Source organism: Heterodontus francisci, chromosome 41 (genome assembly GCF_036365525.1).
Source record: "Heterodontus francisci isolate sHetFra1 chromosome 41, sHetFra1.hap1, whole genome shotgun sequence".
Taxonomy (NCBI): Eukaryota; Metazoa; Chordata; class Chondrichthyes; order Heterodontiformes; family Heterodontidae; genus Heterodontus; species Heterodontus francisci.
The window spans coordinates 36282469-36305422 of record NC_090411.1 but is presented as its reverse complement, the minus strand read 5'-3'; the positions used below and the strand labels follow the sequence as shown (position 1 = coordinate 36305422).

At 41.9% G+C, this 22954-nt stretch overlaps 1 protein-coding gene across 16 annotated transcripts in view; it reads left to right on the top strand.

Annotated features, from left to right (window-relative positions):
- Positions 1 to 22954, top strand: part of LOC137353490 (RNA binding protein fox-1 homolog 2-like) — a 342023-nt gene that overhangs the window by 273100 nt on the left and 45969 nt on the right. For all 16 annotated transcript variants that reach the window (XM_068019825.1, XM_068019827.1, XM_068019833.1 and 13 more), the window contains one exon: positions 9733 to 9786. In XM_068019825.1, coding sequence (XP_067875926.1) covers positions 9733 to 9786 — 54 coding nt within the window. The remainder of the gene's footprint in view (positions 1 to 9732; positions 9787 to 22954) is intronic.

The following is a 22954-nucleotide window of genomic DNA, read 5'->3' as shown; positions in this document are numbered from 1 at the left end:
GCTGTCTAGCATGCTTGTGATCCTGTGTAAAGATTCAGGTTGGCACTTCATTTTTAGGTACACTTGGTATTCTTTCATAGGATGTGGACATCGCTGGCTAGACCAGCATTTGTTGCCCATCCCTAATTGCCCTTAAGAAGTTGTAGGTGAACCGCCTTCTTAAACCACTGAAGTCCATCTGGTGTAGGTACACCCACAATGCTGTTAGGAAGGGAATTCCAGGATTTTGGCCCAGTGACAGTGAAAGAACGGTGATATAGTTCCAAGTCTGGATGGTGTGTGGCTTAGATACGTACATACGAACATACATTTGAATTAGGAGCAAGAGTAGCCCATTCGGTCCTCGAGCCTGCTTCGCCATTCAATAAGATCATGGCTGACCTTGACTTCACATTCCTGCGTACCCCTGATAACCTTTCACCCCCTTGCTTATCAAGAATCTATCTACCTCTGCCTTAAAAATATTTAAAGACTCTGCTTCCACTGCCTTTTGAGGAAGAGAGTTCCAGAGACAGGCTTGGAGGGGAACTTGCAGACGGTGTTCCCATGCATCTGTTTGCTCTTGTCCTTCTAGGTGGTAGAGGTCGATGGTTTGGAAGGTGCTGTCAAAGGAGCCTTGGCGAGTAGCTGCAGGACAGCTTGTAGATGGTGCATGTTGCTGCCACTGTGTCCCGGTGGTGGGAGGAGTATATGTTTAAAGTGGTGGATGGGGTGGCAATCCAAGCGGGCTGCTTTATCCTGGATGGTGTTGAGCTTCTTGAGTGTTTTTGGAGCTGCTCTCATCCAGGCTGTCATCCATCACACTCTTGACTTGTGCCTTGTAGATAGTGGGCAGACATCGGGGAGTCAGGGCTGCAGAATTCCCAGCCTCTGAGCTCTTGTAGCCACAATATTCATGTGGTTGGTCCAGTTAAGTTGCTGGTCAATGGTAACCCCCAGGGTGTTGATGGGGGATTCAGCGATGGTAATGTTGACCTCAAGGGGAGATGGTTAGATTCTCTCTTGTTGAAGATGGTCATTGCCTGCCACTTGTGTGGCGCGAATATTACTTGCCATTTATCAGCCCAAGCTGGCATACTCTTTGCTCCTCATTGAACCAGGGTTGGTCCCCTAGCTTGATGATAATTGTAGAGTGAGGGATATGCCCAGCCAAGAGGTTACGGATTGTGGTGCAGTACAATTGCATTGCTGCTGCTGATGGCCCACTGCGCCTCATTGATGACCAGTTTTGAGCTGCTAGATATGTTTTGAATCTCTCTCATTTAGCGCACTAATAATGCCACTCAACATGATGAAGGATGATCTCAATGTGAAGTTGGGACTTTACTGCACAGTCCTTCTGGAGACGGTCAGTCCTACCAATATCATGGGCAGATGCATCTGTGACAGGTAGGTTTGTGAGGATGAGGTCTAGTATGTTTTTCACTCTTGGTGTTCTCACCACCTGCCACAGACTCAGTAGAGCTGCTTTCTCTCAGTAGTGGTGCTACTGAGCCACTCTTGGTGTTGGCGGATTACTGATTCATCAGCTAAGAGAGGGCGGTAGGTGGTAATCATCAGGTTTACTTGCCCACCTTGACTTGATACTTTGAGACTTCATCTGGTCTGCAGTCATTGCCTTTCTGGCATCCTGGTGACATAACAGCTTAGATTAATATAACACCTTTAACATAAAGCATCCTAAGGTGCCTCACAGGAAAGTTATGTAACAAAATATGACACCAATCCACATATAGAGATATCAAGTCAGCTTGGTCAAAGAGATGGTTTTAGAGGAAAATGGAGTAGAGAGGCATAGGGATGGTATTCCAGAGCTTAGGGCCTAAGCAACTCGAGGCGGCTACCAATGGTGGAGCGTTTAAAATCTGAGATGCTCAAGAGGCCAGAAATAGCTGAGTGTAGATATCTTGGAGGGTTGTGGTGTTGGAAGAGATTACAGAGATAGGGAGGGGCGATGCGATAGAGGCATTTGAAAACAGGGATGAGAACTTTAAAATAAAGCAATATACTGCCGATGCTGGAAATCTGAAATAAAAACAAGAAACGCTGGAAATACTCAGCCAGTCTTTCAGCATCTGTGGAGAGAGAAGCAGAGTTAGCATTTCAAATCAGTGACCCTTCATCCGAATTTTAAAATCAAGGCATTGCTTAACCAGGAGCCCATGTAGGTCAGCGAACACAGGAGTGATAGGTGAACAGAACTTGGTGCGAGTTAAGTATGGGCAGCAGAATTTAGTTGATCTAAAGTTTATGGAGGGTGGAATGTGGGAGACCAGCAAGGAGTGTGTTGGAATAGTCAAGTCTAGAGGTAATGAAGGCATGATTGAGAGTTTCAGTAGCAGATGAGCTGAGACAGAGGTGAGGTCAGGCGATGTTACAAAGGTGGGACTAAGTGGTCTTGGTGATGGTACTATGAGAACGGAAGCTCATCTTGGGGTCAAATGTGACACCAAGGTTGGCAACAGACTGTTTTATATGATGCCATGGAGGCCCTTGGAGAGCTAGTCTAATGATGACTTTGAAACCATTGTCGATTGTTGTAAAAACCCATCTGGTTCACGAATGTCCTTTAGGGAATGAAATCTGCCACCTTTACCTGGTCTGGCCTACATGTGACTCCAGACCCGCAACAATGAGATTGACTCTTAACTGCCCTATGAAATGGCCTCGCAAGCTACTGTGTTGTATCAAACTGCTACAGAGTCCAAGAAAAGGAATAAAATCAGTCAGACCACCCGGCATTGATCAAGGGATTGGAAACGACAACGGCAAACCCAACCCTGTCGACTCTGCAAAGTCCTTCTAAGTAACATCTGAGGGCTTCTGCCAAAATTGGGAGAACTGTCCCACAGACTAGTCAAGCAACAGCCTGACATAGGAATACTCATGAAATCATACTTTACAGACAATGCCATCACCATCTTTGGGTATGTCCTGTCTCACTGATAGGACAGACCCACCAGGGATGGCGGCACAATGGTATACAGTCGGGAGGAGTTGCCCTGGGAGTCCTCAACATTGACTCCAGGACCCCATAACGTTTCATGGCATCAAGTCAAACATGGGCAAGGAAACCTCCTGCTGATTACCACCTACTGCCCCCCCCCCACCCCCTCGGCTACTGAATCAGTGCTTCTCCATGTTGAAACCAATTGGAAGTACTGAGGGTAGCAAGGCACAGAATGTACTCTGGGTGGGGGACTACAGTGTCCATCACCAAGAGTGGCTTGGTAACACCACTACTGACCAAGCTGGCTGAGTCCTAAAGGACATCGCTACTAGCCTGGGTCTGCGGCAGGTGGTGAGGGAACCAACAAGAAGGAAAAACTTACTTGACCTCACTTACACCAATCTACCTGTCACAGATGCATCTATCCATGACCGTTTGGTAGGAGTGACCACCGCAGAGTCCTTGTGGAGACGAAGTCTCGTCTTTGCATTGAAGATACCCTCCATCGTGTTGTGTGGCACTACCACCATGCTAAATAGGATAGATTTCGAACAGATCTAGCAACTCAATGCTAGGCATCCATGAGGCACTATGGGCCATCAACAGCAGCAGAACTGTATGCAGCAGTGTGTACCATCTACAAGATGCACTGCAGCAACTCACCAAGGCTCCTTCAACACCTTCCAAAACCCATGGTTTCTACCACCTAGAAAGACAAGGGCAGTAGATGCATGGGATCACCACCACCTGCAAGTTCCCCTCCAAGCCGCACTACATCCTGACTTGGAACTATGTTGCTGTTCCTTCACTGTTGCTGAGTCAAAATCCTGGAACTCCCTAACAGCACTGTGGGTATACCTACACCCAAGGACTGCAGTGGTTCAAGAAGGCAGTTCACCACCACTGCCTTCCCAAGGGCAATTGGGGATGGGCAATAAATGCTGGCCTAGTCAGCGATGCCCATATCCCCAAAAATATAGAATTTTTAAAAAGTTGCTGCAGAAATGGAAATAATGCCTAGCCAGTGGCTTAGGAATCTAATACAGTGAGGGTCTGAGCCATGCTGGTTTAAAAAAAAAAAATTATTCTGTGCTGAGCTAGCTGATCTCAGCCGGGGTGCTGGTAAGGTTGCTGTAACAGTCGGAATGATGCTGGGTTGAGGAGGGGAAAAATCGACCAGCGCTGGAAAGTGATTTCGGGTGAGAATAGGATTGGGCTCAGCTATGGCAGCACCTCTTTCTTTCCCCCACCCCACCAACGCTGCCTTCCACTTTCACAGCACAGATGTTCCCAATCGTTTTGGATGAGCTACTGGAAAGTGTTTGGCACGTCTCAGGATCATACTTCTGCAGAGAGTCAGTCCCTTGAGGAAAGGAGAAATTTGGCAAAATCAAATTGTGAAGTTGGATGACTTGCATCCCAAGTTGTTAAGGGAAGTGGGTGTGGAGATGGTGGAAGGGTTTGCCATAATCTTCCCTAGATATGGGGGAGGTGGTAAATGTTGACACCCGTGTTGAAGAAAGGGTGTAAGGACAGTCCTAGTAACTTCAGGCCGGTTAGTTTAACATCAGTGGTGGATAAGATTTTAGAAACAATAATCAGTGAAAAAATTAACTGGGGAAGAGGTCTGAGTTAATTATGGATAATCAGCACAGATTTATAAAAGACAGATCTTTTTGACTTTTTGATGAAGTAACAGAAGGTGGTTGAAGGGAATGCAATGGATGTTGTCCATATGGAATTTAAATAAACGTTTGACAAAGTACCACATAAAACTCTGGTTATCAAAATTGAGGCTCATGGAGTTGGGGGGCAGGGGGGTGTCAGTGTCTGCTTGGATAAAACTTGTCTTAAGGACAGAAAACAGCAAGTTGTGGTAAATGGTTGTTTTTCAGACTGCAGGATGATAGTCAGTGGTCAGACCCCCAAGGGTCAGTGCTAGGACCACTGCCTTTTTGACATTTAGAAATGACTTCGATATTGGAATACAGAATAAAATTTCAAAATTTGCCGATGATACCAAACTTGGAAGTGTGGCGAACAGTGAGGATGATACCAATCAACATTAATCGAATGTAGATAGGCTAGCAGATTGGGCAGACAAGTGGCAGATAGAATGTAATAGAGAAGTGTGAGGTGATGCATTTTGGCAGAAGGAATAGGGAGGGGCAATATATACATAATGGCACAGTTCTAAAGAGTGTGCAGGAACAGAGGGACCTGGGAGTTTGTGTGCATAGATCGTTGAAAGTGGTGGGACATATTGAGAGAGTAGTTAGCAGAGCATATGGGACCTTGGGCTTCATAAATAGAGGCATAGAATACAAAAGCAGGGAAGTTTTGCTGAGCCTTTATAAAACTTTAGTTAGACATCTTGAATATTGTGTCCAGTTCTGGTCCCCACACTTTCGGAAGGATGTGAAGGTCTTTAAGAGGGTGTGTGGGAGATTTACCAGAATGGTTCCAGGATGAGGGAATTTAGCTACAAGATTAGGTTGGAGATGTTGGGGTGGTTCTCCTTGGAGCAAAGGAGGTCGAGGGGAGACCTGATAGATGTATACAAGATTATGACAGGTTTAGATAAAGTAGACAAAGAAAAGCTGTTCCCATTAACTAATGGTATAAGGACTAGAAGACACAAATTTAAAGTTTTGGACAAGAGATACAGGGGGGATGTCAAGAAGAACTTTTTTACACAGCGAGCGGTAATGACCTGGAACTCGCTGTCTATGAGGGTGGTGGGAGTGGCGATGATTGATTTCAAAAGGAAATTGGCTGGGCCTGAGGGAAATAAGCTGGTAGAGTCACGAGGATAGAGCGGGGGATGGGACTGACTGGATTGCTCCATAGAGAGCTGGCATAGACTTGATGGGCTGAATGGTGGCCTCCTGTGCCTTTACGACCCTAAGAAAACTTTTTTTAAAAAGGGAAACCCTCCATTGGTTTTATAGGGGCAATGGTTTGTCGGTGAACTAATGTTAAAGGAACTTTACCTTCCATCTAGCCCATAATTCTTACTATGGGACTGCCTCCTGCTGACATTTAGCAAGCCAAAGAATGAGCTGTATCCTGCACTAACATCACCACTAACTTGGATAAGCACAAAATTCATAATTTAAAAAAAAAAGTCCTTTTCTCTGCCAAGATCTATCTGCATGGTAATGAAGTCTAAATGTATACAGCATGATGTATTCTGTTTCACGTGATGTAAATAGAAAATTTGGCAGCCTTGGCAGTAAACCACAGTCATGGCAAATTAAATTTTTTTGATTCAACATGAGTGGAAAGATTGCAATGTAATGGCGCAATTGAATTTCTGGATAATAGAGCCTGCAGAGGGTGAGTGTGGGTCATCATGCTTTTTCATTGCAGTTGATAATTAACCTTAACCAGTTGAGCATTCTTAATGTGTGAGCATTGGAAATCAGTGCTATTGAAGATATGATAATGGGATATAAATGGCATGAGAAATGTCCATACAAGGTTTGTTATTTCTTTACCCACTGACTGTGGATAGTTTATTAGTCTTTGATAGAAAAATTCTGCCCATATTTGTGTCTCCAAATTCTTTGCCGTCCCGGATGTGAAACATACACAATTGCCAACCTTGGATTCACAGAGTTGCTCTTTGACTTTTGGAATGAACTGAGTAATTGTAGAACAAAGCCATCGAACACTGAAATTTTGTTTGCTTGATTTTACAAACAAACTTAATGAAGTTTAATATCAAAGGACATAAAGGGGCATGTAGGACAGATAGACATAAAAGATAGACTTATCCCTCCAGCAGTTGCATTTAATGAAGTTAAGTGGATTATAGTTTGTCGTGCTTGAATTTGGATTTGGGATGCCAGTGGCAGTGAGCTGCTCTACTAATCTAGCCACTTATCCTGGCAGCAGATTCATAGACCCATGAAAAGTTTACTGCTGGAGTAATGGAGTTAGTTTTAGCAGTGTAAACCCTGGGAGCTAGAACTCCAGCCTCCTGGAATCTGAATTAAAGTGCTGCCAGTGTAAAACAACAACTTGTGAGCAAAGTTAGAGCTCGTGGAATAAAAGGGGCAGTAGCAACATGTATACAAAATTGGCTGAGTGACAGGAAACAAAGTGTAGTGGTTAATAGTTGTTTTTCGGACTGTCGGAAAGTTTATAGTGGAGTTCCTCAGGGGTCAGTGATAAGACCCCTACTTTTCCTGATGTATATTAATGACCTAGACCTTGGTGTACAGGGCACAATTTCAAAATTTGCAGACAATACAAAACTTGGAAGTATTGTGAACTGAGGAGGAGGATTGTGTAGAACTTCAAAAGGGCATAGACAGGCTGGAATGGGCAGACAAGTGGCAGATGACATTTAATGCAGAGAAGTGTGAAATGATTGTCTCTCTGCATTCTTTCTACCAAAATCAGTGTAAAGTAAAGGATACAATTCTAAAGGGGGTGCAGGAGCAGAGGGACCTGGGTGTATATGTGCATGAATCATTGAAGATGGCAGGACAAGTTGAGAGCACAGTTAATGAAGCATACAGCATCCTAGGCTTTATCAATAGGGGCAAAAGCAGGGAAGTTATATTAAACTTGTATAAAGCACTGGTTCAACCTCAACTGGACTATTGCATCCAGTTCTGGGCGCCGCACTTTAGGAAAGATGTGAAAGCGTTAGGGGGCAAAAAAGATTCTTAAGAATGGTTTCAGAGATGAGGAACTTCAGTTACGTAGATAGATTGGAGAAGTTGGGACTGTTTTCCTTGGAGAAGAGAAGGTTGAGAGGAGATTTGATAGAGGTGTTGAAAATGATGAGGGGTCTGGACATAGTCAATAGGGAGAAACAGTTCCCATTGGTAGAAGGATCGAGAACCAGAGGGCACAGATTTAAGGTAATTGGCAAAAGTAGCAATGGTGACATGAAAATCTTTTTCTCGCAGTGAGTGGTTAGGATCTGGAATGTACTGCCTGAGAGTATGGTGGAGGTAGGTTCAATCGAGGCATTCAAGAGGGAATTAGATTGTTATCTGGAAAGGAAGAATGTGCAGGGAGAAGGTGTGTAAGTGGCACTGGAGGAATTGCTCCTTCAGAGAGCCGGCACCAATAAGATGGGCCAAATGACCTCCTTTTGTGCTGTAACCATTCTACGATTCTATATAGCACCATCAATGCATAAAAATGTCCCAAAACACTTCACCGAGGTATAATCAAAAAAAAGGCGACTGTGCATAAGATAGATATTGGGAGGTGTAAACAAGTGCTTGGTCAGAAAAGTGGTTTTTCAAGAAAGTCTTAAAGGAGGAGAGTGAGGTGGAGAGACAGAGGAGTAGAGGGAGGGAGTTCCAGAATGTTGGGGCCTTGGCAGCTGAAAGCACTGCCATTAGTGATGGGCTGAAGGGTGATTGGGGTGGGGTTAGAACAGTTGGGAATTCAGGAGAGGTCAAAGTAATGGAGAATTTGGAGAACTGCAGCTCTCGGCCTGGGGGAGGTTATAGAGATAGGACGGGGCAAGACCATGAAGGGATTTAAACACGAGGATGAGAATTATAAATTTGAGGCCTAGGGGGCCAGGGAGCCAATGTAGGTCAGCATATTCATTATATGTTCAAGTTCTTTTGATCTGTGATTGGGCAGTAGGAGTTACAAGTTTACTCTGAGCTTGCTGCCCCCGGTTAGCAAGATCCATGTGTCAGAAACTGGCGGTACTAATGCCCCATTAGCACCAATATAAAAGCAACTATACTGAATAAAATGTATTCTGAAGATTCAGAAGGCACTTACACTGAATTGTTTGGACCAAGTGAAAATCCAGTCAGTTAAACTACTCCATTTCAATAGGGAACTGAGTGTTTTGCATTTGAGTCTGTTTTTAGAGTCAGCCAGCTAGAGGCATGTGAAGGTTTGCTCTGTTTTTCTCTCAGTATCACAGTGTTCAAGCATTGTGCTGCTTTTACTTCTGTGATTTGGGTTTATATCAAGCCAAACAAGGGATGGGGCTAAGGTTTACAATGTGGCTGTAGCAAATCTTGTGTGTTAGAATCCGATGTTGCTTGGCTTCTGAGGCATGATTTATCCCTGCTAGAGAGAAGTGGGTAGGCAAACAGTGATCACCTATTGGCACCTAAAAGCCTGACCATGTTTAAACAGCATTTTAGCTTTGGAGCTGGTTGCAAATATATGCCAGACAGAACAAAACAATTTGATTGAAGGCCATGTTACACACTCACTTGGTGCTTACTACCTTGTGAGGGTTCTGAGCCGTAAAGGTCAATGGTCCTGGGTTTGACCTCTCGTCTGTACAGTGATGGATCATTTCAACTAAGAGCAGTGGTTCCACGACTAAGTTCCGAAGAAGGGTCACTGACCTGAAATGTTAACTGTGCTTCTCTCTCCACAGATGCTGCCAGACCTGTTGAGTATTTCCAGCATTTCTTGTTTTTATTTTGTTCCGCGAATAAGTCCTAGTCTCAATGCCCTAAAATTAGTCAGCATTCTTGATCCTGATCATTAACTGGTGATTCCTGTTCAAAGGTGCATGTCTATGGATGAGATGCAGGATCAGCCTCTGCTGTGATGCCTCATGATTAAATAGCCTTTCATTGCTTACTGGCCAGACTCACTCAGGAGGAATGACCACTTGGATGAGTTACTGAAGGGCTTCTAGTATTCATGGTACTCTATCCCAGCGAAGGTCAGCACCTTTAAGGGAAATGGTGAAAGTAAAAGAAATAGTTATGTATAGAGCAGAGTTTTGAACTGACATTTATACTAACAAACTTTTTTTTTCTTTTCTGCAGCAATTTGGTAAAATCATAGATGTAGAAATTATATTTAATGAGCGTGGCTCAAAGGTAAGCACATTTAAAAAATTCTACATACCAGCAATCATTGCAGTAATTGTTCTATAGAAAGACTGAAGAAGCAATTTGCTCACATGGCTATTTTAAAACTATTTCCAGTTAACAACATTTTCTGCAATCAGCCTTTTTTGCTTTTCATTTCAGTGATGCTATAGTCTAGAAGGGCAGTAATTTTCAGCATCTATCTGATCTCTTCACTGACCTTTATTTTACAGCACTTCCTAGTAGCCTTTTTTATGGTGTATCCATGTACCTTTTATTGACTTTTCACTTACTCACTAGTTTGTCTTTTATCTGTCCACTTCACTGAGCCTATAACTAAGTCCAGAGCCCAGAAGTGTAGCCATTTGTTGAGCCTTTCAAATGGTTGACTTTACAGACTATTTAGCTGTATCTGTAGTCCAGGCTCATTTCGCTTGTGTGCCAGTACTTGATACTGGGAATGAGTTACTTTCCTTATTCATAATACTGTTTGCTTTTTTCAGTTGAATAAATTTCTGGCTGATGGTCACTAAAGTTGGAAAATGTTGCTGGTCTGGAATTGGCTTTTAGTCACGAGGGCTATTCAATATAAAAGACTAAGGTGTTTCTAGGTTTTTCAGTTAGCCTACTCTAGTGATACTATTGTATTGGTACCTCCTTTCTTCGAGAATACAGTTAATATATTCATTGATCTGTTCTGTACTATTGTGACATAGTTATATCTCTCCTTTTCCTCCCTTTCCCAGACTGCTTGTTTTTAAATTATACACCACTCCAATTTCAAGTTCCTAGTGATAGTTTAATTCTGCATTTCATCGGCAGCAAATTTTTAAAAAGCAATTTCCAAGGCAATTTTGTTTCATTTATTGTTTGAGAGCTTGTTGGCAAGCTTTTTAATCACAGAGATGCTATTCAAAGCCATTTGTACTGCAGAGTAGTTTAGAGGGAGAAAAAGATATGGTGGTGGTACAGAAGGAACATGGCCATTCCCTCCTAACCAATGTTCCCTCTAAATTTTCTTTGTTCAGCATGGCCTGTTCATTTCAGTGCACAGTACCATTAAAGTTTTTAAGCGGCCATGCAGCTTAGAGGGAACATTGCTATAATAGCGTGCTTTTCAGGAAACTTAACTGTTCTGCAGTCCTTATGTATATGAGTACAAAATAACACTCTTGTTAAATTAAAATTATTTCCTTTATAAGATGCTGCACTGTGTTGGCGCATGTTAATTTTTTTTCCAACAAGGGTTGTTTAAATTTGATAGAGGAGTTGCTGTAGAGATGCAGGTAGATTTTAGTCAAGATAGCAACTTGCATGCTTGTGACCCCTGCAGTCTTTGCATTTGCTGCTGCCACTATTTGAAGTGGAGTGGAGAGTCGAGTCACTGGGGGGCTGTCAAGAAAACAAAGTTGAGGTTTCTTCTAGTTCTTTTCCCCTCTTCTCCCCCTCCCCCTTCCCCTATTTATCTGGCTATTTAAAAAGAAAAGGCATTACCCTCCTACCTTGCTTCATAAAGACAGCAAGATACTGTAGATTTCTCACATTTACATTGTGGGCAGATTCAGAGTACGTGCAGAAATTCTGAAGGAACTGCAGATGCACCAGATCTCTCACTCAGTTGTCACCTTTGTAATTTCTGTTCATGGATCTTCACTGGTGTTGAGGGAAATTCCACACCAGCCAGCAATGTCATAACCAGCTCAACATTAATGCTTATGCCTGTCTTTGGTTTCCATACCACTGCATCCAATGTTAAGTGGGTTCATACAGTCAGTTCAAAGAGCAATCTCTTACATTGTCAAAAAAGTAAAATACTGCAGATGCTGGAAATCTTAAAAATAAAAACAGAATAAGCTGGAAATTCTCATAGGTCAGACAGTATCTGTGGAGAAACCGACATCAATCAGTCAATGTTTCGATGACCTGAAATGTCAACTGACTGGGTTTTATATCGGCTTTTGCTGCAAGCCCTTTGGAAGCTGATTCCGAATTAGAGACCCAGTCTTCTGTGCTGAAAACCAGGTCATCAATTTCTGGATTCTACTCTTGAGACAATAGCAGAATGGATGAAACTGACAATAAACATGGAGTCAATTATTTGTCACCTATACAAGGTAAAAGATAAATGTAATTGAACCAGTGGAAAACAGCGTGATTAAAAACCTTTTAATCATTTCTGCTTGGCATTGAGAAGGTTTAAGAACCTCCAACTTGTTTTTCTTTGAATAGATAAATTTGGTACATTTGCATTGAAAAAGTGCCCCTGATAGCAGTTATAGTCTTGCCATCAGTAGCACTCTGTAATGTAAATACCCATCGCCATTGTGGACTATGTAATCTGCCATTACATCTTCATTTAAAAAAATAAGTACCTGCGGAGCCAGAATCCCTTCTTTTTAGTTTTGGAATTGCAGGTCTCCAGCCCTTTGGCATCAATTTGGAGCAACAGTATAAAGGATAGCAGCAGAAAAGGATTTCAGATTATGAGAATATAATGCCCTGGACAGGGACAGTGACCTGGAAGAAAGCTGCCTACAAAGATCTAACAATCTCTGTGTGGATTTTACCTTTCCTTAGGTCATTACATTAGGTCAAGGAGATCTTCGGGATCTCCAAGCATCCAGCAACAGTGATGTCATCAAGCAGGGTCAGCAGCCAATCACAGTAAAGAATTCTAACACAGCAAATCAAAGTAAAATGCAATGATTATCCTTCACTTCTATAAATTTTACGGAGCGAAATATGCACATTAGGAACTGAAATATAATTTCAAATTATATTAAATGATGCATTTTTAAAAGTCAGAATGGAAAGATTTGACATTGCACATATGGAATTAGTTTTCCAGAGCTACAGAGATTCTTCTGTAGTAGTTATGATTTAATACTTCATTTTTTTTTAAAAAAGCTACACTCCGTTAACAAGGCATAACTTTTCCGGCAGTTTTAAAAGTGATATAATTGCATAAAGGGAAAATTCTCATCAGTTCAGTGATTTCTAATATGAACGTACATATATACTAACATACGAACTAGGAGCAGGAGTAGATCATTTGGCCCTTTGAGCCTGCTCTGCTGTTTGATAAGATCATAGCTAATCTGATTGTGGCCTCCACTCTACTTCCCAGTCTACCTGCTGTAACCTTTGACTCCCTTGTCAGTGAAGAATCTATCTAACACAGCCTTAAACATATACAATGGCCTGAATGCCCTGCCTGGGAGGGTGGTAGATGCCAGTTGCCTCACATCCTTTAAAAAGTACCTGGATGAACACTTGGCACGTCATAACATTCAAGGCTATGGGCCAAGTGCTGGCAAATGGGATTAGGTAGACAGGTCAGGTGTCTTTAATGCATCAGTGCAGACTCGATGGGCCGAAGGGCCTCTTCTCCATTGTATTATTCTGTGATTCTGTGACCTTGCCTTCACTGCTCTCTGGGAAAGAGAAGTCACAGACTAACAACCCTCAAAGAAAAAGTTTCTCCTCATCTCCTTAAATGGAAGACCCCTAGCTTTTAAACTTTGTCCCCTAGTTATAGTCTCTTCCGTAATGGAAACCATCCTTTCAGCATTCACCCTGTTCAAGTCCCCTCAGGAGCTTGTATGTTTCAATAAGATCACCTCTCATTTTTCTGAACTCCAATGGATACAAGCCCCAACCTTTCCTCGTAAGATAACTCCCTCATCCCAGAAATCAGTCACGAGAACTTTCTGTGAACTGCTTCTAATGCGATTATATCCTTTCTTAAATAAGGAGACCAAAATTGTATGCAGTACTCCAGATGTGATCTCATCAAAGCATTCTCTGGAATTACTGACAGTGACTTCTGGATTTCCACATTTAACTGTGCATGTGCGAACATCAGAAGGTGCTGTCAGTTTCACAGAGTAATGACAGCAAACCCTGATAGTTTTTCCATCATTACAGCTGCAAAATCCAGGCCAATAGTGCCTTGAACTAGCTATTCACAGGGATTGGCTTAAGATGTCCACATCTGATCACTACCGGTGACTCCAATAAAAAGTATGCATGTGGACATTGGGTTGAAACAGGAATGGACTTGACTGTGGTGCAGCTTGTGGCTCATTAGCTTGCTGGTATTCAATAGCTGGGCTGACACTGTAGACTGTGACCAGCACATATGGAATAATATTCCAGCAAGAGTAGCAAATTCAGGAAAGGAGAAAAATTAATTAGTGCTAGGAAATGGTCATTGGAAGAACATTTAATATATTGAGTTTGTATTGTTAGGAAGTTGAAACTTGCCTTTTACTTTTTTTTCTTGGTGATTTATCACAGTTTTAATGGTAGTCATGGGCAGGGGGAAGAGGCGAGAGATGGCTAGTAACTTTATTGTGATATGCCAATATATGATCTATGAAAAATGTTTGTGTATATTGGTTGTTATGATTACAGATGTTTAGAATAAGTTTTCAAGAGAGAGTCTTCCTTTTTATTGTCCTGTACAGCAAGTTTTAAAAAACTTTAAAGACAAGTTAGCGCTTCAGAGTTTTATGATATGGAGTTATGGGATATGGGTAGGTGCTGATAATTAATCCAAATGCTGGACCCCTGATATGCCTTCTCCCACCTGCCCAGCTGGGACCATTTTTGTGGACCTTCTAGTGTTGGAATCAAGTGGCTTGATATTGCCCACATACCCATCCTGTACCCGAGCAAGTGATGCTGTACAACTGGTGAATTGAAGTTTTCAGTTTTCAGAAACCAGATTGAGAGTTTTAAAGTAGAGGGAAAGTCCAGGAGTTTTTTCCCCCCAGCTATGGACATGTATCCTTGTTTCGTGGGAATGGGGTGAGGGGCTCCTTTTCCCTTCATCTTGTGATTTGTGTGCACGGAGGGTCACAGACATCACAGAGCTGCCCCATTTACTGCAGAACGGTCTGTGGTTCGACTCAGCCTGGGAGCCAGTTGAAGCCAGGCAACCCCAGAAATACCACTGTGGCAGAGCTTTGAGTCAGGAAGGAGACCTAAAGTAGCAGGACTCTGAAACCAGCAAATCTCTCATGAATTATATTCCTTCTAGACATTCTTCTCCCTTTCTGATTATACAAAATTCAATAGATCTTCCTTGATTTTAATTGGCTGTACAGGCTAGAAAATTGGGATACTGTCTCTTTAAAACAAAACTGATTGAAATATACCTTGAAGTTTAATCTTTTCTGTTTCTATCTTTATGGTGGGTGGGAGGGTAGTGCTAGTAGCGATGGAGTCAGAATGTGATTTGATTGGTTATGTTTGTTTTTCCAGAAATACAGGGGACCAATCGCCACACAGTATTGTGATGTTTTATATGATTAACTGTCTCACTAAAGCCACTTCATGCTAAAAAGGGTTAGGAAAAACGTGTTTTTAAATTCCTTTCCTTTTGATTTCATGACTAATGAAGCAACATTTTTAATACTGAGATATAAACATCTCTGGCGACAGATTTGACCAGATTCCTCTTGTCCCCCACCTTTTGCTTTTAATTGTGAATTTCACAGCTGTCTTTGCATACTTGCTATTCTGTACAATGGGTCCTCGGAGTCGACCACAGATATCTAGCTCATGCATACACACTATGCATTGGTGTGCTTGCTGTGTACTGTATCCGTGAGACCACTGCTAACCATGTCAAAACTGCTCTGATTGGGAGAAATCAAATTGAATTGATGATTAGGAGTGGCTTGCAAGAATGTTCAGGGATCCTCTAGTCAGGATGCTAAATAGTGGTCAGTGAGTTGCTTAAACTAAAAATGTTTGGGAAATTAATGTTAATTCTCTTACTGAATATATTTTTGTTTGGCAATTTATTTTAGCCCTTGAAGCTCCTGATGCCTTGCTGAGTTATGGTTGCATGGACACCTTCCAGTAACTCGTTTAAGTAACATTAATGCTTATTTGAGCCTGGACAACAAGTATTGGCAGGCCATTCGACTCAAGTATTCAAATCTTCATCTGCTTTGATTATGCTCAGAATTTACTTTTTTAAAAAATAAAGTTCTTAAAACTGTGCCACTAATTTATCAAAAATTAATCACTAGTTCCCATTGATTTCAGATAAAGTCACTGCCATAATTCTAAAAGATCCCATGTTGATGCCACATCTGTGCTGAATTAGTTGATCTCAACCAGGGCAGCAGTTATAGTGTAGACATCAGCCTTAGTGTCCCATAAGTGGTGGGGGGCTGGGGATGGGGGTGAAATTTCCCATGGTTCCAGCTCCTGATTGCTATCCAATGATGACTGTATGGGCTGCGATGCTTTCAAGATCAAATAACTTGCCAAAACTAACTGCCTGGGCTCATGAACAAAGAATAGTCATTTGTCCAAGGCCCATGGAACTGTGCCCAAGCAATAGACATTGCTTGGATACAATAAATTTGGAGAGGGGACGGTAAGTTAGAATAAAACTGAGTAGATAAATGATAGGAAACTTCACAATGCTGGAGTTCTCCCATGTTAATATGTTGAGGAAGATCTTACCTATTTGCTGAAATGTCGTAATTTCAGCAGGGCTAGATATATTTTTAATGCTTGTAATGTAAACAGGAATGTCCAGATTAATTGTTTGATTAATCAAAAAAAATCCTTATCTCCTGTGATATTTGTAATGTTTCTCAGAAATCACAGCCATTTCAGTTAAAGGCGCAATTTATTTTAAAGGAAGTTAATAAAAGTTAAAGACAGTTGAGAAAAAAAGCTAAAATGAGAAATCTTTTAGAAAATTTTATCCAGTTCATCAGTTAATCAGGTTTAATTTAATCATCATGAGCATAAATGAGAGTTAGCTCTATCATTCACACTAGAAAATATACAAAACTATATAATCCAGGATTGAATTAATCAATTTCTTTGCACTCTCAACTGGAGGAGGTCTGTTTCATTCGAGTGCTGTGCCAGATGAATAGGTTGATATGAAGTACCTTGTAGTCTGTGGTCTTCTTTGCTCCTGTTAGTGGTGCTTGGCTTTCTCTGGCTAGTGTCTGGTCTGCTGATTACCTCACAGACAGCTCTGTTGGTCAAGAATAGAGGGAAGAAATCAAATGGAGCCCAGTCATTCCAAATTGGATAATGTTTTGCCTTGATAACTAGTCCATAGCAGATTCCATAAAATGGTGTGTAGTTAATCAAGCAAAGAATTTATGGCATCATCTGTGGGGCCTGAGTTCAGGGGAACTGATTCTTGCAAACGGCTTCAAGTCATTTACAGATGATGAATAAGGTTGTAGGTGAAAATTCTCTAACGCAGCATGAAAACAACTACCCTCGACCAATCACTTCAAGCATGATTGTTTTTTGCTGCTGATACTGTGTTTATTATGTGCACTGTGGTATATTGGGGATATGGTGCATGTATTCTTATGGGTTAAATTGTGTTTTCTGTCTATGAACACATATAGGAGTATTGCCTTTTTTTGATTTCTAGTTTTTTATATTTGTATCTAGTAACATTTATTTATCATTCTTCTGCAGGGGTGTTGATCTACTTTTTGACACTGCTCATCTGTTGCTTGTATTTATTGCAGTTCTGAGGCCAGATTAAAACGACGAGTTACTTGGGCTTCCTCCATCGCACTTTCCTACATTTATTTACTAGTAACTTGCTAAAGCTTATGATAAACCCTTCTCTATAGTGTCATAACTCACACCAAGTCCCATTCCCCTATCACCCCTGTGCTCACTGACCTGTGTTGGCTCTTGGTCAAGTCAAAGCCTTGATTTTAAAATTTTCACCTTGTTTTCAAATCATTCCATGGCCTCGCCCTTCCCTATCTCTGTAATCTCCACAGCCAACCCCACAGCCCTCCAAGATAGCTGCGCTTCTCTAATTCTGACCTCTTGTGCATCCCTGATTCTAGTTGCTCCATCACTGATGGCCTTCAATTGTCTAGACCCCAAGCTCTGGAATACCCGCCCTACACGCCTCCGTCTCTGCACCTGCTTTCCTCCTTTAAGACGCTCTTTAAAACCTATCTCTTTGACCAAGCTTTTGGTCATCTGACCTAATGGCGCCTTTTGTGGCTCAGTGTCAAATTTTGTTTTATAATACTGTAAAGTGTCTTGGGATGTTTTATTACATAAAGACACTTTAGAAATGTAAGTTGTTGGTGTTTTATGGGCCCTAACTCCAAAGAATAAAACTCACGTGTATTAAGTCATTAGTCAGTTGCTGCTAAAATGCCATGGGCTCCAATGTCCCCGTCATGTCCAAAGCTGGCTAAGTCAAACTTTGTGCTAAATTGAGAAAAGGTTATTTTGGGGATAGTTAGAACTGAATCGGTTGAATTTCTGCCATCTGTACAAAATGGGATTCTTTAACAGCTGGTGATGTGGGTAGGGGATGCAATGCCTCCTGTTTATTGATTTTGGGAGATGAGTTTTTCATTGAGTCCACATATCACCAGGTGTTTGTGATGATAAGCCAATGTTTAAAATTTCCTGAATTTCAAGAACTTGTCCTTTCAAGGACTGCTGTTTTCCCCTCTGGTTCTCTCCTTCCCTCTCTGCAGGTGTGCACTCCTGCTTAGTGATTATTCCATATTACAACAAAAATTACATTTATATAAGAAAGGGAGAACTTGGGTTTATTTAGTGTCTTTTCCATACTCAGGGCATCACAAAGTGCTTCACAGCTAATGAACTATAGTCAATTTATGCACAGCAAGATCCCACAAATTGCAATGAGATAAATGTCCAGGTAATCTCTCTTGGCAGTATTGTTTGAGGCTACAACACCTGGAGAACTTCCATTTTTACTTTGAATAATGCGATGGACTGTTTTCCATCCACCTGAGCAGAGCTCAATTTAATCTCTCATTTGAAAGATTTGAAATCAGCCTAGATTATGTGATCAAGTCTTGGTGTGGGGCTTGAACTCATGCCCTTCTGATACAGTGGCAAGAGTACTGCCATTGAGCCACTCTGATAGTTAGCACTCAGTACAAGCTGACATATAGCATCTCTAATGTAGCAGTATTTTCCAAAGCACTTGACAATTGGGGGAAGACCTCAGCAGATGGAGGTTAAAGAAATCAGATGGCAGCACTGATGAGGGGGTAGCTTTTATGCTTTTTAAGGTAAGAGATGTAGCGTACCACAGTAGTGTAGGGAAGGAAAGATGAGAAGGAGGTGACAACATTCAGTAGACCAGAGTTGGAATGACAAGGGGTCTGTTCAGGAATGTAGGACAGAAGGAAATTGCAGAGATAGGAATGAGCAAGCCTGCATCGGAATTTGACGTCAAGGATGAGGATTTTGAACTTGTACTAAAGGATGGCGGGTCTGGGGGAGGGGGGGGTGCGGTGTGTGGCGATGCCACTGCAGGTCAGCAAGGTTAGGGATTTTATACAGGATAGGATGAAGTAGTATTGAAAATAGTCATTTAAATTTTAATTTAAAGATTAACTTTTTATTCTTTGTCGTCAGTTTCAGACATTACCGAATCTTTGTCTGTTTTCCCTTAACAGTCCATTCCAACTACATTTCTTGAAACTGTTATCGCAGTATTAACTTGATATTGTACTGTCTACAGTTGATTTAAATAATCAAGCTCTGTTCATCTTATAAAAAGATTCTAACAGGAAAATTGTTTATTAAGTGTAATCACACATTCACTTACGTACACTTCAGTCGGAACCCTGATTCTTATATTTCCCCTCCCACCTCCTACTACTTTCTCAGCTAATGTAAAATCAGAATGGTTACACCACAGGAGGAGGTCATTCAGCCCTTTGTGTTCATATCAGCTCTCTGCAAAATCTACTCAGCTAGTCCCACTCCCCTTCCTTTTTCCCGTAGCCCAGCAAATTTTTTCTGTTCTTTTGAAAGCCAATTAAAGCTGTCTCCATCACACACTCAGGTAGTGCATTCCTGATCCTAGCTACTCGCTGCGCAAAAATTGTTTTTCCTCTTGTCATCTTTGGTTCTTTGCGCCTTAAATCAGTGCCCTCTGATCCTTGATCCTTCTGCCAATGGGAACAGTTTCTCCCAATCTACTGTGTCCAGACCCCTCATGATTTTGAACACCTCTATCAAATCGTCTCTTCTCCAATGAGAACAGCCCCAGCTTCTCCAATCTGTCCACGTAACTGAAGTCCCTCACCCCTGGAACCATTCTCTTAAATCTTTCCTGCACCCTTTCAAAAGTCTTCACATCCTTCCTAAAGTGTGGTGTCCAATTGTTGTGCCCAGAATTGGACACAGTACTCCAGTTGAGGCCGAACCAGTGTTTTATAAAGGTTCACCATAACTTCTTTGCTTTTGTACTGTATGCCTCTATTTATAAAGCCCAGGATCCTGTCTGCCTTACTAATTGCTTTAGGAACCTACCCTGCCACCTTCAACAATTTATGCACATATACCCCAGGTCCCTCTGCTCCTGGACCCCCTTTAGAAATGCATCCTTTAATTTATATTGTCTCTGCTCGTTCTTCCTAGCAAAATGTATCACTTTTCACATATTGCATTAAATTTCAGCTGCCACGTGTCTGTCCATTCCACCAGCTTGTCTATGTTCCCTTTATGTCTATCACTATCCTCCTCACAGTTCGTAATATTTCCAAGTTTTGTGTCATCGGCACCCTTTGAAATCTGTCCTGCACACCCAAGTCAAGGTTATTAATATATATCAAGAAAAGCAAATACCGACCCCGGTGAACACCACTGTGTACCTTCCTCCAGTCTGAAAAACAACTGTTCACCACGACTCTGTTTTCTGTCACTCAGCCAGCTTCATATACAGGCCGCCATTTTCCTTTTTATTCCATGTCTTTAACGTTAATGACAAGCCTGTTATGTGGCACTTTATCATTTTTCTTTTGGAAGACCGTGTACACCCTCATCAACCATATTACCCTCATCTCAACCCTCTCTGTTAAACTCAGGTTAGTTAAATTGATTTGCCTTTAACTAATCCATGCTGGCTTTCCTTAATTAATCCACATTTGGCCAAATGACTGTTAATTTTGTTCCAGATTATCGTTTCTAAAAGCTTTCCCACCACTAAGGTTAAACTAACTGGCCTGTAGTTGCTGGGCTTTTTCTTCTACCCTTTTTTGAACAAGGGTGTAACATTTGCAATTCTCTACTCCTCTGGCACCACCCTTGTATCTAAGCAGGAATGGAGGATTATGGCCAGAGCCTCCTCAATTTCCACCCTTATTTCCCTCGGTATCCTTGGATGCATCTGATCTGGTCCTGGGGACTTAACTTTAAGTAAAGCCAGCCTTTCTAATAACTCTTTATCAATTTTCAGCCTATCCAGTGTCTCAACTGCCTCCTCTTTCACTGTGACTTCGGCAGTATCTACTTCCTTGGTAAAGACAGATGCCAAGTACTCATTTGATATCTCGGCTACGCCCTCTGCCTCCATGTGTAAATCCTCTTTTTGATCCCTAATCATCCCACTCCTCCTTTTGCTACCCTTTTACTATTCATATGCCTATAGAAGACTTTTAGATTCCCTTTTATGTTAGCTGTCAGTCGTTTCTCATACTCTCTCTTTACTTCTCATTTCTTTTCTTCACTTCCCATCTGAACTTTCTACATTCATCCTGGTTCTCATGTATTATCAACCTGCATCTGTCATACGCACTCTTTTTCTGTTTCATCTTACTCTCTTAACTCTTTTTTGTCATCCAGGCAGCTCTGCTTTGGTCATCCCACCTTTCCACATTGGGAATGTACCTTGACTTTAACCCAACCATCTTCTCTTTAAAGGCAGCCCATTGTTCCATTACAGTTTTGCCTGTCAGTCTTTGATTCCAATTTACCTGGGCCATTCTCACCCCGTTGAAGTTGACCCTCCCCCAATGAAGTATTTTTGCTCTGGATTCCTTTTCCTTAGCTAACCTACTGTCCCCTGAATGTTCCTCTACTGACATTTGATCCACTTGACCCACCTCATTCCCCAGAACCAGATCCAGCAATGCCTCCTTCCTCGTTAGACTGGAAACATACTGATCTAGAAAATTCTCCTGAACACACTTCAGAAACTCTTCCCCCTCTCTGTCCTTTACACTATTACAATCCCATTCTATATTAGGATAATTAAAGTCCCCCATTGCAACTGCTCTATAATTCTTGAATTTCTCTGTAGTTTTCTTGCAAATTTGTTCCTCTATATCTTTTCTCCCCAGCTGGTGGCCTATAGAATACACCCAGTAGTGTAATGGCACATCTGTTGTTTCTTTGCTCTAGCCAAATATGTTCTGCCCTTGACCCCTCTAGGACATCCTCTCTTTCCAACACTGTAATATTATCCTTAATCAATACTGCTACCTTGCCTCCATTTTTTCCTTTCCCAATCTTTCCTGAACACCTTTTATCCAGGAATATTTAGTACCCAGTCTTTCCCTTTTTTGAGCCAGGTCTCTGTTATCTCCACAACATCATATCTCCACCTGGCTAACTGTGCCTGCAGCTTGCCAACCTTATTTACCATGCTCTGTGCTTTCACATACGTGAACTGTAAACTTAATTTAGACCTTATCGCATTCCCTCTTACTCTGACCCCACCAAATGCCTTATTATTTTTTACTCTAGTGCTCTCTGTCTCTCCCAGTTCTTTGTGCACCTTGTTTATCCTCTCCAATGTTACATCCTGGTTCCCATCCCTGACAACTTTGTTTAAATCTTCCTCTTAGCACTAATAAACTGTCCCACAAGGACGTTGATCCCAGCTCTGTTGAAGTGCAGCACATATAGTTCCCGCCTCCCCCAGAACCAGTCCCAATGTCCCAGGAATCTAAAGCGCTCCCTCCTGCACCATCTCTCCAGCCATGCAATCATCTGCTCTAACCTCCTATATCTATACTTGCTAGCATGTGGTACTCAGAGTAACCTGGCAATTACTACCTTTGAGATCCTGCCTGCTAGTTTCTTTCCTAGTTCCCCAAAATCTGCCTGAAGGACCTCATCCCTCTTTCTACCTTTGTAGGTAATACTGTTATGGACCACGACTGCTAGCTGTTCACCCTCTTTCGCCCCCACGCCCCCCAAAGATTGCTCTGCAGCCGCTTAGTGACATCCTTGGCCCCAGCTCCTGGAAGACAACATATCATCCTGGATTCATGTCTCAGTCACAGAGATGCCTGTTTGTTCCCCTAACTATAAAATCTCCCATCACTACTGCTTTCCAAATTTTCTTCCTGCATCCTACCCCGTACAGCTGAGC